This window comes from Pristis pectinata, chromosome 3 (genome assembly GCF_009764475.1).
Source record: "Pristis pectinata isolate sPriPec2 chromosome 3, sPriPec2.1.pri, whole genome shotgun sequence".
In the NCBI taxonomy this organism is placed as follows: domain Eukaryota; kingdom Metazoa; phylum Chordata; class Chondrichthyes; order Rhinopristiformes; family Pristidae; genus Pristis; species Pristis pectinata.
In genome coordinates this window covers 51,734,278-51,750,462 of record NC_067407.1, presented here as the reverse complement: position 1 = coordinate 51,750,462, position 16,185 = coordinate 51,734,278, and the positions used below count along the sequence as shown (strand labels likewise).

The 16,185-nt window shown below is 39.5% G+C and overlaps 1 protein-coding gene across 1 annotated transcript in view; it reads left to right on the top strand.

The window, feature by feature from the left end:
- crb1 (crumbs cell polarity complex component 1) overlaps positions 1 to 16,185 on the top strand; it is a 111,463-nt gene that overhangs the window by 51,803 nt on the left and 43,475 nt on the right. The window contains 6 exon segments of the mRNA XM_052010771.1: positions 2,404 to 2,538; positions 2,541 to 2,675; positions 2,678 to 2,952; positions 6,224 to 6,389; positions 7,893 to 7,958; positions 10,701 to 11,577. Of these exon segments, the coding sequence (XP_051866731.1) occupies positions 2,404 to 2,538; positions 2,541 to 2,675; positions 2,678 to 2,952; positions 6,224 to 6,389; positions 7,893 to 7,958; positions 10,701 to 11,577 (1,654 nt within the window).

Below are 16,185 nucleotides of genomic sequence, written 5' to 3'. Positions count from 1 at the left end.
ATTCTTATTCTTCTAATTTCAAATGAGAAGAAGCCCAAATGAGTACCTCCTACCTCTAATTTCTTCATCCTTATTGTCTGTGGATTTTCTACTAATGGGATACTTTTATTATCTTCCATGAATTAGATACAAAATATTTGTTCATAAGTGTCTTGACACTTCATTATTTTCTATTTTAATCCTCCAATCTCGCCTCCAAGGGACCAACATTTACTCTATCCGTTCCCTTTCATTTTACGTACTTAAAGGAGCTCTAGTTGTCTTTTAATGGTTCTTGCTCACTTGCATCCATAATCTACTTTCTACCTCTTTAGTACCTTTTATTCATCCTTTATGGGTTTTCCATATTTTTTTCCAATCCACTAATTAGTAATAGCATCGTATGCCTTTTTCTTTCATTTGATAACTTTCCTTTGTTAGCCATGGATGGATCATCCTTATCGTGGTCTTCATGGTATAAACCATTGTTAGGAATTGTGAAATAATATGTACTTAAAAGTTTTGCCACTACTTTTACTACTGCTTTATCTTTAAATCTATTTTTTGCCGGTTTACTTCAGTCAACCATACATTCATACTTTTATAATTATGTTTATTTAAATTTAAAGATACTAGCTTCATTCACCAATTTTTCGGTCTCAAATCAAATATGAAATTCTATCATGTTAGTAACCACTGTTTCCCAGAGGACCCTTTACTATGAGATCAGTGATTAATCTTTTTGTATAATCAGATGTGAAGAAGCCTATACTGTAGCTGGTTCCACAGTATATTGTTCGAAGAAATTGCCTCAAATACACTCAACTTATCCTCCAGGGTTACCTTTTTCCATTGACTTGTCCAATCCCATGAAAGTTAAAGTTACTCAAAAATATTACAGTACTTTTATAAGCCTGTATTATTTCTCGATTCACACAAGCCTACAGTCTAGCTACTGTAGTGGGCCTATTGATGACTTTCTCCAATGACTTCTTTCCCTTCATATTTTTCTATCCTCCACCAAACAAGTCCTAGATCTTGACCATTCATTTGCTACCTCCCTTTGTTAAAAAGAGCTATCCCACAACTTTCTCCTTTATGCCTATCTTTTTTGAATGCAAAGTACCCTGGATTTCCATTCCCAGCTATAGTCAACACTGCAATTATCTCTCCAGTAAAATCTTTCAGATCCTATCCATTTATTTCTACTTATGTCATCAATTCATTTATCGCATTGTAAAGGCAGGGTGCATTCAACTGAAGAAAATTAATTTTGTGGTCCACCACTTTTCCCAACTCTGTTCTTTTAGCAGATGCATTTTTATGTTTCTATGTCCTGTCCCTTCTTGAGGTTCTCTTGTTATCATTATCCTTATTGCCCTTATTGATACTCCACACTATTGGATTGGCTTTCTCCTTAACTTTCTTTCCCATTGGTAATAGCTAACAAGATTTAACCTTCTGTTTTGAAGTGCATTAGTAATAAACTGTATATAAAATTGCTTGTGCCAACAATAAATTGGGCTACAAATCATAACTAGAAATGTTTCAATTGTATAATTAATCCAAATAATCTAAATCTATTAAAATTAAATGTATAATTCTGAATTTGAAAATGTTGTCTCAGTACAGTATCTTTACAATTAGAGCTTTGACCTTTCCCTCTCCTCCCTTGTGCTATTTATTGTAAAGTCTGATCTACATCACTCAACTAAGCTTCATTTTAATTATCATTTCATTATAAAGCATTAAACGCTACTCTAATTAGTCAAGATTAACAATGGGCCAGATCTTGCTGGACACGTGTTGAAATCCCTGCCCGTAGTCCCCATAGGTCCGCACTCACCTGAGCCACCTGCAGGGGAACTCTTGTTGGCCTCGTGTCCAGGTTGGACGGTGAGGTCTGGATGTTGACTGCACTACATCCAGCATAAGGTAAAAGTCCCAAGCCTGGAACAGTCCTAGCAGAAGGCATACACGGCATGGTCAAAACCATCACTGAATGTAACAATTTTTACGTGTCTTTCACATTCATAAATATTTAAAATCTGTTAATTTTTATTCAAAAATGTATGTAAATATTAAGCTAATTAATATACATGGACACTGTTAATATTACATTGAAGTAAACTAATTGTATAAAAAGAAATCTTAACTTCCCCTTTGCCTCCCAGGCTTAGAACCCCATTGAAATGAATGGATAAAAGTGAATCGGCCACCTATTTTGCAACCTTGCCCACCTTCCAACATAATGCTGGGAAATCCCAGCAAGACTTAAGTTCCACCATTGGACTCCATGTTCAGTTCAGCAACAAAGTGCAATGACAGACATGGGGCCACCTGTCAGTAAGTCCAGGACACTCAGCATGTGCACATGTATTGGAGACTTGCTTCTGCTTGGATGACTGTACCTTTTTTTAACAGAATTAACCCCGGGTGGATTTGGCCATGAAGGTTCCAAAGGCTATGCTTCTTTTACCATTGATGATGATCCAGGAGAAGAAGTGAACATATCCATGTTTGTTCGCTCTCACAAACCAGATGGTTTGTTAGTGAGCCTGGGAACAGCAGTGTTGTCTATCTTCAGATGGAGTTGGATGCTGGCCGTGTTGTAGTCCAATCCCACTTGTCTAAACCTCTCACAAGTGATCACTACATCACTGACAGCGATTTTTATTTCATAACTCTGGAAATAAAACAAATGAAATGAAACTTGTTCAGTCAGGACAAGTGGTTGGTCACGTTCAAATTTCTCCAATTAGAATTCAAGCTGGTGATATGGTTTATATCGGAGGCTTGCCAGATCAGCTGGAACATGCTCAAGACACAAGATACTTTGAAGGATGCATCCAGGATTTAAAAATCAACAACAAGAGACTTGAGTTTTATCCCATTGGTATCCCTGAGGAGTCTTACAGTAACAGAACACTTGTAAATATAACAAGCGGCTGTAGTGGCAAGAATGCATGTAAGGTACAGTATACTGATAACAACACACACACCTTCATTAATTTTTTTTTAATTAGACACAAGGACAACTAATTGTAACCAAAATATCAGCACAGCACTATAATCTCAGAGCAAACAAGAAATTGTCATGAAGACAATATTGATGGGATCCACCATTTGAACCATTCTCTTTACCTCAGGGTATCAAGACCCCTAGCTTAATTAAGAGGTGAAGTGAAAAGATTATAAATATAAATATCAAAACATGTTCCAAATTAAGATATATATGCTCCAATAACTCTGTGCAAACACCTTTCACGCTGTGAATCTGAAGTCATTGAAGTTTTGAGACAAGCATGTGTTATTCAATGTTTGATGAATTTATCTTAAATGGAATTTTGCAAGGCCTTAATCTTTTAGCAAATGTAACATTTTGACTAAAGTGTTCTGATCTGCTTTTAATATCTTTTCTTCAATCGACTGCTAAACCTAACCTCTAAATTCAAAGGAAACAGGAATAGATTATGTGGGGAGTCTTTTATTTTTCTGAATAGTCGCAATAAAAAGTAACACAAAATGCTGGAGGAACTCAGCAGGTCAGGCAGTGTCTAGGGAGAGAAATAAACCGTCGACGTTTCGGGTTGAGGTGAAGGTCAACCCTTCATCAGGATCAGAAAGGAAGAGGGAAGAAGCCGGAATAAGGTCGAGGGAGGGGGAGGAGTACATGCAAGCAGGTGATAGGTGAGCAGGGGAAGGTAGGAGGGTGGAGCAAGGGGAAGAGGACCACAGGAATGAGGGAGGGGGAAGAGGGGAGGTTTACTGGAAGTTAGAGAAATTGATGTTGAGGCTGTCAGGTTGGAGACAACTAAGGCGAAATATGAGGTGGTGTTCCTCAAATCTACATCTGGTCTCAATGTGGCAGTAGAGGAGGCCGTGGATAGACATGCAAGTATGAGAGTGGGATGTGGAATTAAAGTGGCTGGCCACCGGGAGATCCTTGCTTTTGTGGCGAATGGAGCGAAGGTGCTCAACGAAGCGGTCACCTAATCTGCGCTGAGTCTCACCGATGTAGAGGCGGCTTCACTGGATGCAATAAATGACACCCTCTGATTCACTGGTGCAGCGGTGCCTCACCTGGAAGAACTGTCTAGGGCCCTGAATGGTGGTGATGGAGGAGGTGTAGCAGCAGATATAGCACTTAGTGCAGTTGCAGGGATAAGTGCCGGGAGGGTGGTCAGTGGGGAGGGACAAGTGGACAAGGGAGTCACTGAGAGGGAGGGAAGGGGAAGATGTGCCTAATGGTAGGATCCCTTTGGAGGTGGTGGAAGTTGCGGAGAATGATGTGTTGGATGCGGAGGCTTGTGGGGTGGCAGGTGAGGACAAGGAGAACCCTGTCCCTGTTGTGTCGCGAAGGGGAGGGGGTTAGGGTAGATGTGCGGGAAATGGAGGAGATGTGGGTGAGGGCAGCATTGATGGTGGTGGAAGGGAAACCCAGTTGACTGAAAAAGGAGGACATCTCTGATGTCCTGAAATGGAAAGCCTCATCATGGGAACAGATGTGGTGGAGGCAGAGGAACTGGGAGAAAGGGATGGCATCCTTACAAGTGACAGGGTGGGAAGAGGTGTTGTCAAGGTAACTATGGGAGTCGGTGGGTTTGTAAAAAATGTTGGTGGTTAATCTGTCTCTGGAGATGGAGACAGAGAGAGCCAAGAAAGGGGAGAGAGTTGTCAGAGGTGGACCAAGTAAATTTGTGGGCAGGGTGGAAGTTGGAGGCAGAGTTGATGAAATTGACGAGCTCAGCATCGGTGCAGGAAGCAGCCCCAATGCGGTTGTCAATGTTGGGGAGCGTTACCAGTGTAGGCTTGGAACATGAACTGTTTCACATAGCCAATGAAAAGGCAGAAATTGCTGGGGCCCATGCCTACACCTTTAGTTTGGAGAAAGTGGGAGGAGCCGAAAGAAGTTGTTGAGAGTGAGCCCCAGTTCAATAAAAAGTATTTTGTTTAAAAAGTTACTTTCTTTTTTTACTGTAATGATGAATTTCTAGCTCCTTGAATATGGCCCTGTTCTGATCATAGATAATCTGCCCTCTGTAAGAATATTAAAAATAGGAGCAAGAGCAAGTGCCCCTTGTTTCCACTCTGTCATTCAATAAAATCAGAGCTGATCAATTTCACATTGCTGCCTGATCCTCATATTCTCTTAGTGTTGATCTCAGTCTCGAGGATGCTAAGTAACTGAACAGCAACAGCCTTCGGAGGTAAAGAATTCCAAAAAGTCACAACCCTCCACATAAAGCACTTTCTCTTCTGATCTGAAATGGCTGACACTTTATCCTGAGGCTATGCCTCTTCTAGTTTTAGGTTCTCAGGCTTTATGAAAAAACTACTCCCCATCTCACTGTCAGTCTCTATCGCAATCTTGAAGGTTGCAATGAGACCATCTCTCCATCTGGAAAAATAGGCTAACCTCCTGTGCACCAATATTATTGGAGGGTCCAGACAGGTCTGACATGAAACTTGCCACTGTATGCATTCCATAATCCTTGATACAAAATTTTGTAAAAGTTGACCACAAACATTACCTTTTAATGAAAGAGAGTTCCATCATACTATTCACTAGTTGCCCTCTGTTACTGTTGCACCCAAGATCCAATTTCTACTTGGAAGTTGAGGAAAGTGAGTGGTGTTTCTTGGGAAGTGCATCCACCTCCTCAGCTTGGGCTATTTGTGCTGTACCCCTGGTCTCAGAGCTGATTCACGCTGAGGAGCAGGAGGTCCAACATGCCAATATCAACATCCAGCTCATCCCCAACTTGCATGTTGCCCTGCCCAGGTGCACGTCAGGGACTAGCTTACCTGCGAAGCATCTCTTGCTGTCAGTTCTCTACAGAACTGCCTGAAAGTGGTAAGTATATTGAGTCAGTATGATTTAGAACAGAAGAATAGAATTCATATTTTGTAACTATTATAACTGTGCATCTTACTGAATATACACAGTCATAATAATTACAAAAGGTTTGCGTGACACCCTGCAATTAAATCCTAAAAACTAATATAAGTATTAAACACATTACTTATCACTATCAGAGATTCCCTATGCAATTCCAATAGGACAACCTGTTCTTTATATGGATGCCAGTTCCATGAAATACAGATACAATTTTTTTGAAAGGTCGACATAGGATAAAATATAGCACATTGTTTTTAAGCAGCTTGATTTAATGTCTAAAATTTAATCTGCCAGACATAATTTTTCATACTGTAATAATTGTTTTTTTTTTTGCTTACCTAGTCCAGCCCTTGCTTGAATGGTGGAACCTGCTCTTCCATCTGGGGTGACTTTGTATGCACCTGTCCTCCAAATACCTCAGGAGAAACCTGCAGCCAAGTCCAGTGGTGTCAGCTTGATCTGTGTCCACAAGATTCAAAATGTCACCTGCTCAGAGATGGATTTGATTGTAAGTGGGCACCTTTCCAGTTTTCTCAACAGATGTTCTTGGAAAACCAATGTCACTATCATCATAGAATATTGATTAAAACCATGCTTTGAAAATTACTTGCTTCACTGAAAAGTAATAAAGTCTATCTTCGGTGATTTTGAGTAAAAGCACTTAAGAAATCTTAATTTGCAGTGGGGATTCTAGTGTTGTTTCCTAGTGCCTCAAGGTGGCATCAACTAGAAACCTAAGATGATTAGACCATCTAATGGAGTGACAGATCACATTGAACCTGAAAGAGGAGTTATAGCAGACCCAGATTTGTAACACACACTTTAAAACAAAAGAAGCAGTTGCAGTTTTTATGTTGCCATTTGAAAACTGGATCATGACTCTTCCTCAAGCTAGTCCTCATTCCAGGGCATTGCAAGGAGCAGGCATCTGCAATATATGAATTATAGGTGAAGACATAAGACAGAAATCTCATGAGCTAAGGGCTCGCCTCAAATTTCAACATGTTCCTCTCCCTCTGAACTCAAGGTTCAGAGATTTGGAGAGAGTTTATTTTTTCTTTCCATTCTCTCAAAGGAAATAGGTTTCTGCAGGCAGCAGGCTGACTGACCTATATTTCTTCAGGTGGCTTGGAAAACTGCAGTAGTGTAAAAAATTTAGCGTGGTATTAAGCATCACAACAATTATCAGAACCAATTTTGTTGACAAAGTTGTCTGCAAGTGATGGCTTCCCCAAGATAAATAGGTATCAAAAACACATTTCCCGTGAGATACTCATTTGGAATCTGGACAAGCACAGATGTGTACATAATGACAAGAGCATAATTGTATCCACCTTTCTCACCCCCTCCTTAGTTCATTTGTCCATACCTTCTATCTAATGAAAATACAAAGGATTTGTAAATTTTCAAATTTTATTTAAGTAGCTCTGTAGCTTTAAGTGATGAATTAAATCTCAAAGTCAATATGGATAAGACAGTAAAAAAAAATTTAAAATATATGCAACTTTGTAACCACTACTAGAAACTCCAACACTTGTAGGAAGCCTACTTCTGCAGGCTGTGTCTTCTCAGCCTTTTAAAGAGGTGAGCTAGATTACAGTAAAATGACAGTATAAAACTGACATTTCTGCTCTGTGACATTTTTGCCCCCAAGTGAAATCAAAATTAACTTATTTAGGAACTCCATATGCAGTACATGGTATAACAAGTAGATGGATTTAAATTAATAATGCACACTCTCTTCATGCCAATAGATTAACCTTGGGAAAACTTGTTCTTGGTGTCAGACATCCTGATAAGTCTGTTATGTTGTTACACTGCTGTGAAACCAAGATTAATTGATTTTTTTTAGATTCCTTGCCAGCTGTTGGTTTCTTTCTTGATAGGACACTTTTAAAAATGATAACAATTAGGCTGTTAGAAAGCTGTACACAACAATGAAAGTAGTTTGGTTACAGAACTGGAATGCTTCAAAATTTAATGCCATGGACTCCTTCATGATCTCTGTTAGCATATGATGGGATTCATATTGGTATCACTATGGATGCTTATTGCCAACAAGATTATTATATCTCAAGTAAATATATTCTGCTTCAATTAATAATTGACTAAATGCTGAAGGAATTTCACACATCGATCGCAAGTTTTTTAAGGTCCAGAAATGCTGTTTTGTTTTTAGAACTGGCTCTGTTGAACAAACAATCACACAAGATATGCTTTTCAAGTACAAATGTGGAACATGATGTATGACAATATTCATCAAGTAAACTTTTTGAATTAAATTTCCTTGCCCCTGCAGGTGTAAATATGACAGATGCTGGAATTTGGTCAAAAAATGTTACAAGAAATTACGCAGCAGTGACCAATATAATATTTATAAAATGATCATGTGGAACTACGTATTGAAAGGCTTTCACCTCCATGTACTTACCATTATTTTTTTCTGTTATAAATTCGCACATGCATATTGATAATGGCAAATGGCTCTTAGCGCATCTGGTTGTGAATACTCCTTCGTTCTCATGGTGGCAGTCCACTGCTGGGAAGATAACATTACAAGATTCATAAAGAGTTCATGATGCAATTATTTGTGCAAAGGCCTAAATTGATCTGGACCTGGGGTATTATTATGAATTACAGCCTGCAGTCACAGCACACTCAATATTAGCCACATGGGAGCATTGATCTCACAGACCTCTGCTCTTTTGAATTGGGTAGTGAAGTCCAGTTGGTGAATGAGCCTCAGATGAATTGCAGAGGTGGCATCCCTTTAATACCCCTAAAAGTCTCCAAGAAAAATTTTTTAAAAAATTGAGTTCTAAATAATAAAAAAAATTAGACACATAAAACCACTTAAAATTAATCTAAAACATTAATTAAAGTTAGTTAATCTCAAAAATAACTTACCTTCCCCTTGCCTTCCAATCTGCTGTCTTAGAATTTCCACTGAAGTGAATGGGATCTCTAAAACAAATCCAGCATATTACTGCGGTGTCCCAGCAAGAATAGGTTCTCTGCTGGACTTGACGTGGAATCCTCTGGTGGAGCACTGTAATGAGTACGGTACTAGCTTTCACTCAGTTCCAGACTTCTCAAGCATTTGCTTAACCCAAAGCCTCATTTCTTTTGATTGGCTGAACCCCATTAATTCTGAAGTGAAGCTACCGATCATAGCCAAAAATACTGGCCCCAAGGGCACTAAACAGGTACAGCATTACATTTAAACCTGGCATCCATCCCATATATCTGAGAGTCATAATTGATCTTCTCTGCTGCCCTGCAGTGAGTTATCTAATTTTATATTAAACAATTACCAACTGTAGTCATTGTTTTGCAATTAATATTGCCAGGAAGGATTTTTTAAAATTTTTCTAATGATTTGAAAAGCAGATACTGCAACTGAAATTCTTAAGGGCAATTTACAGCTGTGCACTTGACTGAAGGAATCCAAACAGCTGAACAGGCTGTTAGAATAACTGTGGACTCACTAGTTAAGGGGCTGCACTCTTCCAACTGGATATTGGTTTTCACCTGCTCTCCAGAGCAGAAACCAGGGCCATGACCAAAAGAGGCCAAAAACATGAAGCTTTTCCATGCTGGAAATCTGAAAGAAAAACAAATGCTGGAAGTACTCACCAGATCAAGCAGCATCTGTGGAGAGAAAACAAAGTTAACAATTCCAGGTCTGAGATCCTTCATCAGAACTGGAAAATTGCAACAGAAAAAATAATTAATATCAAGCACAAACAATACCTCACCCTCCTTGGTTCAGGCAAAGGCAGCTCATTTTTGTCGCACTGCAAGACAAGAATAGAAATAGGACAGGGGAGGCTCTGTAACAAGTTTAGTATAGTTTTTTTCATTTTGTTGGGCCATTGCATGCTACCTGAAAAGTTAAGATAAGGGATAAGATTTCTTTATTTGTCACATGTACGTCAAACCACACAGTGAAATACATCTTTTGCATAGAGTGTTCTGGGGGCAGCCCGCAAGTGTCGCCACACTTCTGGTGCCAATATAGCATGCCCACAAACTTCCTAACCCGTACATCTTTGGAATGTGGGAGGAAACCGGAGCACCCGGAAGAAACCCACGCAGACACGGGGAGAACGTACAAACTCCTTACAGACAGCAGCCGGAATTGAACCCGGGTCATTGGCGCTGTAATAGCGTTACGCTAACCGTTGAATGCTTTGGGGTAATGCCCTTCCATATAAGGACTTCACAGAACCTCTGAATAATTTATCTGGGTACTGGGACTATTCTTTTAAATTAAGATCTCCTGATATCCTGCTTCTGCTCATCCATTCCCATTGGTTTCAAGCACAAGGTTGAGTGTCCATGCTAATAAGACCCAGTCATACATAATATCCAGGCATTACATTTTCATGGTAGTGGGGTATTTTATTCTCTATTTCAGACCCTACCCACACAGCCCAAAAACCGGAACTTTGGATTGCATATGATATAGTTGGCTCAATTGGTTAGTGAAGGAAATTCAGATCATAGAAATTATCCAGAGTCGAAATAGCATTTCTGATTATCGAATCTTCCTTCACTTACATATCTCAACAACTAGTTAGGTTTAGTCATTGCCAGTTGATTTTTATTCAGTTTACTGGAATGCAAAAATATGCTCTCCAATTCTATGATTTGTGAAAAGAATTGCAGTGTAATCAATTAAATTAAAATTGTAAAATTCTTCACTTTTTGAATATTTTATCCTTTTAGTTCTAAAGAAAGTTGAAATGTTCAGTATAAGCCTCTGACTTTGCTTCCTCTTGTCTTAAATGCAGGCCTTACTAGTGCCACTTTAAAGGAGAAGAAGGCCTGACTTTCAGAGGGAATGGCAAAATTGAGAGAGAGCTCACCAACATTACTTTCAGCCTTCGGACGAGGGAATCGAATGCTGTCGTGCTCCACGCGGTAAAGGAGCAAGACTTTATCACCATGGGCATCCAGCAGTGCCATTTAATATTCATGATACGAAGTGGAAACAACTGGGGCAACCTGAGTATCCTCAGCTCAAAACCAATAAGTGACGGTCTCTGGCATGATGTTATCTTTCGCATGAGTGATCCCTTACTTCAGTATTCCAGCTGGCAGCTGGAAGTAGACAAGAAAGAAATTGTAACCAGCGTGGCCATCAGTGGCAACTTGAACTTCCTGAGAGGAAGAACAGACATTTACCTGGGTAGTGGAGGTGAAGAGAAAGGACGAGGCTTCAAAGGTTGCTTGAACACAGTGAAACTTGGTGGCATCTCGTTACCATACTTTGCAACTGATAATGTGCACATTGTCAGACCTAAACAGGAACAATTTATACAAACATCCTTCAAAAACATATTACTGGGTTGCCCAATGGAGAATATTTGTGCATCCAATCCCTGTAAAAATAATGGGACCTGTGAGGACATGGTCAGTTACTATCAATGTAGCTGTCCTACAGGTTGGGTAGGCTTGAACTGCGAAAACAACATCAATGATTGCCAGTCAAGTCCTTGTATTCATGGCAATTGCACAGACAAAATGTCAGCGTACAAATGTGTCTGCTTGCCTGGTTTCACAGGCGCTAATTGTGAAGTGAACATAGACAACTGTCAAAAGCACAAGTGTGCCAATGGAGCTACCTGCATTGATGCCATAGACAGTTACTCATGTAGTTGCCCAAGTAACTTGACTGGAACATTTTGTGAGTAAGTAGACATGTATTTTACAATTAGAATTGACAATGGTGAAGCAAATCTGCTCTTACATTGCAGCACACTTATTTTTTTTGTTTGTATGAGTAACGAACACAATATGCAAATATGTATCGATGACCTTATTCCTCAAATTGCTACATCAATTGCTCAATTGACGATTCATTGCGGGTACCATCATTGATTTAGGGACTCAACAAGGCACATACTGTGAGTCTTAGCCTTTTTATAAGCTGTTCCAGTGCATGAGTAAACTGCAAAAGTATTGAGTGATTGCAGGCATGATGCTGGCCTTATTGTCCATTACAAGCCCACAGAAAAATTGAAAGGAAAATTGAAAAACTGCAGATGCTGGTACTCTGAAAGAGAAACAGAAAATACTGGAAGCACTCAGTGGGTCAGGCAGCATCTGTGGAGAGAGAGAGAAACAGCTAACATTCCAGGTCTGAGATAGTTCATTCTGGTCTAGACGGGGTAAGTGGAGAAAATACATTCCCACGATTGAATGCTTGGATGACTGGGCTTCATTGGCTAAAATATATGGGGCGTAGTGGGTTATATAGGGGAGACAGATGTAAGGAAAGATTTTTTTTAAGCAGAAGTTAGTGATGATATTAGTGGCAATGAAAATAGAGCCAGAGCATTCAAAAGGGAATTGGATAGGTGCTTGAGGAAAAATGATTTGAAGTGCTCCAGTGAAAGAGCAAGGGAATGGGACTGAAAAGACAGGGATAGGCATGGACTCAACAGGCCAAATTGGCTGCGTTGTATACCATAATAATTTAATGACCCGGTAAGTTATTTGTTGCTTAAAGAAGACATGCTCATACTTGCAAAATACAAACCCTCTCATAGACAAGTAAACTGGCTCTTGGAACTGGGCCATGTCAGCAACGGGCTTCCTGATGAAACAGGTATTGTGAGATCTTATGCTGATACCTGAAGTCAATTCCCTGTAAATCATGGTCAAAAGGAATGTGAAAATAATTGGGATCTGTACAGACTGACCTTACTTCATCCTTGTTACCAGTTCTGGCTGCTTCTTCACATTGATATTTCATGCTTTATAAAACAACTATCCAGGTGCAACCGAATTTCAATAATCTGCTCTTTGTTGGATTCTGTTTCTTGCTTTGTGGCTTAGTTGATTGGTTATTGATAATTGATCGGTTAAGGAACCTTACATAATAATCCCTACAAAAAAATGTTGCAGATTTGACTAGTTTTAAAAATACTTAGTAAATGTTCCAAATGTTTTTGTGACTTTGGGGAAATTAGAACTCTTATTTGAAAAGAGCACAGACTGAATTATTAATAAGCTATGGGGAGAAAGATATAACTTGGTTATCATCTCATTACTATACAAGTTTGATACAGAATTTTCCTTAATCCATCAGAGGGTATTAGGCTCAGACTAGTTTGTTTCAGATGTCTCAATGATACTTGTTTAATGATTCAGCCTCTCTCTGACTATTTTCTTACGCAAAAAAGCCTGACAATGCTGTCTATAAATGAACTACAACTTGAAACCCATGACTTTCTCTTTATATTACATGATGTAACCATTGTTTGATGTGACTGACAATCCCATGGGGATCTGAAAGTAAATACATATAGTGCAACTTATGGTGTTTTGCTGTTGCATCTGTCATTATGTTGGATAGTAGAAAATCTGAAATGCAAAATTCACTGTCAAAATAAATTAGATGATTGACAAATTTTATAGAATTATCAGATTGTACAGCACCACTTGACCCATTGAGCTCCGTCAGAGAAATCCAGGTGCACCAATTCCACTCCCACCAATAGACCATATTCATAAAGCATTAGCAATAATTATATAAAAGACTTCAAAGTAACTCAGGGTTAATTTAGGTTTTTCAAGCATCCATCAACTAAAGGCAGATTATGCAACAAATACTGCTTTATGCTTTTCTTACAATTGCTTGGAATAATCCTTCTCATACTCCTTGATGAACATAATATTGAGGTTCATTTTAATTCAGAGAGGGAAATCATTCCCACAAACTATTTTTTTTTCCCCTGAAGGAGGCAGTGTTCGTTTAAATAATGCTAATTTCCAGCTCCCATCAGAGGTGAAGAGAGCTCAGAGTACAAGCAGAGATCAACAACACTTGGTTTCTTCTGTGTAAGTGGTGGAGTAGATGCTTTCAGGAAATTATTGAGAGGAAGAGAGAGAAAATTTTTGAGTGGCTTTGAGTCCTGAGTTGTGCTATCCTGGTACAAAAGCCATGGTGCCTTCCCCACTTAGGTCCTAGTTAAAAATATTATTCTGATGCAGCCATCAGAATGGAATCTAATCTTCAAATCCACAAGGCTCTTGGCTATTTAAGAGTAATGTCTCTTTCAGTTCTAACGTTAAACTTGAATGTAAAATGCTGAGATTCAGAAGGTAGTTAATTTTGTTTCTGACTGCCTGTACTTTTTGTTTGAGTCCCATCACCTCCATAAAGAAGTAATGTAGAATAACGTGCCCACAACATCACTGATTTGATTCATTCTTGTTATTTATGCCATTTCTTTCTTTGGTAGAAAGATGATTTATTTTAAATTGCCCTGGGCTTGAAATCCCATCAAAATTAAAAGCCTCACACAAATGGCAAGGCAGCTGTTAAACAAGTTGTCATATGCCTGCACTAATCCCAGGAAGTAATGCTTCAGTAGGTCAGATTCATGCATTACTATACTTGCAGCAGCTCAAAGCACAGTGGGTCAGAATTTCTGGGGCCTTTTGCACACCACTGCCAGGCAAGGCAGGAAACCATGTCAAGAGTTAGCCTTCAACTACTTAAAAGGCCATAAAAACAAAGTGGGAAGCAGAGTTTAGCCAGGGGGACAGCTGAAGGCAGAAAACTTCATGGAAATCCATAGACCCCATAACCTGGCAGAGGTTGGAGCATCTTTGGAGGACCATGCATCCAATGAAAAGCATTACTCTGTGTTCTATTTGGGAAATACCTTGTGTCTGTGCTAGGGAAATGCCCACAAGCTCCCTGGATCCTTCTGAACTAATGAAGCATCTTAATCTAATCAGAAAACCTTGATTGTAGACACATGCAATATATCATTATCTCCGACAGTTTATTAATGATGGATTTACATAATTTGAAAAATTGTTTCAATCCCACCCTACATCTTGATTTAATTGATAACATTTAGCCTGCGGCACTGAAGTTATTTTGTGGAAAGAGCACCATCATCAACTACTTGGGTTAGCTAAATGTTCATTAGTTTATCAGAGAGATTCATAGTAATTACCCTCCATGCAAGTTTTGACATCTTAATTGAATGTGCATTGTATTGTACTGGAAATGGTTTTTAAAAAATGGCTTCAGTTACTGAACATTTGCATTGCATCAAAGAGATCACTTTGAAGCATTGTATTTAAATCTAACCAAGACAGGCGACACTGCAGCTTTCCCTTATTGTTTTGCAGCTGCTTATAGTACTATATAAAATGTTTCAACAAGCTCATGCCCGTCGTGCGCAAGTGACCTAATCCTACATCATTGGGGAGTTTTACTCAGTAATGATCAGAAATTAAGAATAGCTCAAGGACACAGTAAGGATATTTCATTATTCTGTTGCGGTTAAAGCACATTGTTGAACACAGCGAAGTATGTTTTACACGGTGTATCTTAGAATCATAGAGGGTCAAAGGTTTGCTAGGGTGGTTCGGGAGGGTTTAAACTAGTTTGCGAGGGAAATGGGAACCAGAGGGGTAGGTCAGAGGTAGAAGTGCATGGGGAAAAATCAGATCTAACATGTAGAGAGGCTTTGAGGAAGGAGAAGCAGACTACAGGGTATAAAAGTAGAAAGGTGGATGGGCTAAAGTGTATTTACTTAAATGCAAGAAGTATCAGGGATAAGGGTGATGAACTGAGAGCTTGGATAAATACATAGAACTATGATATTGTGGCTCTTGCAGAGACTTGGCTGTCACCAGGGCAGGAATGGATATTGAATGTTCCTGGTCAGTGTTTTAAAAGGGATGGTGGGGGGGGTGGGGGGGGTGGGGAGAAGAGGAGGATGGGTGGCGATACTGGTCAGGGACATTATTACAGTTGCAGAAAGGGTGGATAATGCAGCAGCATCCTCTCTAGAGTCAGTATAGGTGGAAGTTAGGAACAAGAAAGCAGTTACTCTACTGGGAGTATTCTATAGGCCCCCCGGTAGAAGCAGGGATACTGAGGAGCAGATTAGGAGGCAGATATTGGAAAGATGCAAAAATAACAGGGTTGTTATCATGGGAGACTTCAACTTCCCAAATATTGATTGGCACCTGCTTAGTGCCAAAGGTTTAGACGGGCCAGAGTTTGTTAAGTGTGTCCAGGACGGATTCCTGTCACAGTATGTTGACATACCGACTGGAGGGAATGCTATATTAGATCTAGTATTAGGTAATGAGCCGGGTCAGGTGACAGATCTCTCAGTGGGTGAGCATTTGGGGACAGTGACCACCGCTCCATAACCTTTAGAATTGTCGTGGACGAGGATAGGAGCAAAGAGGACAGGAAGATATTTAATTGGGGAAGGGCAAATTATGAGGCTATATGGCTAGAACTTGAGAGTGTAAATTGG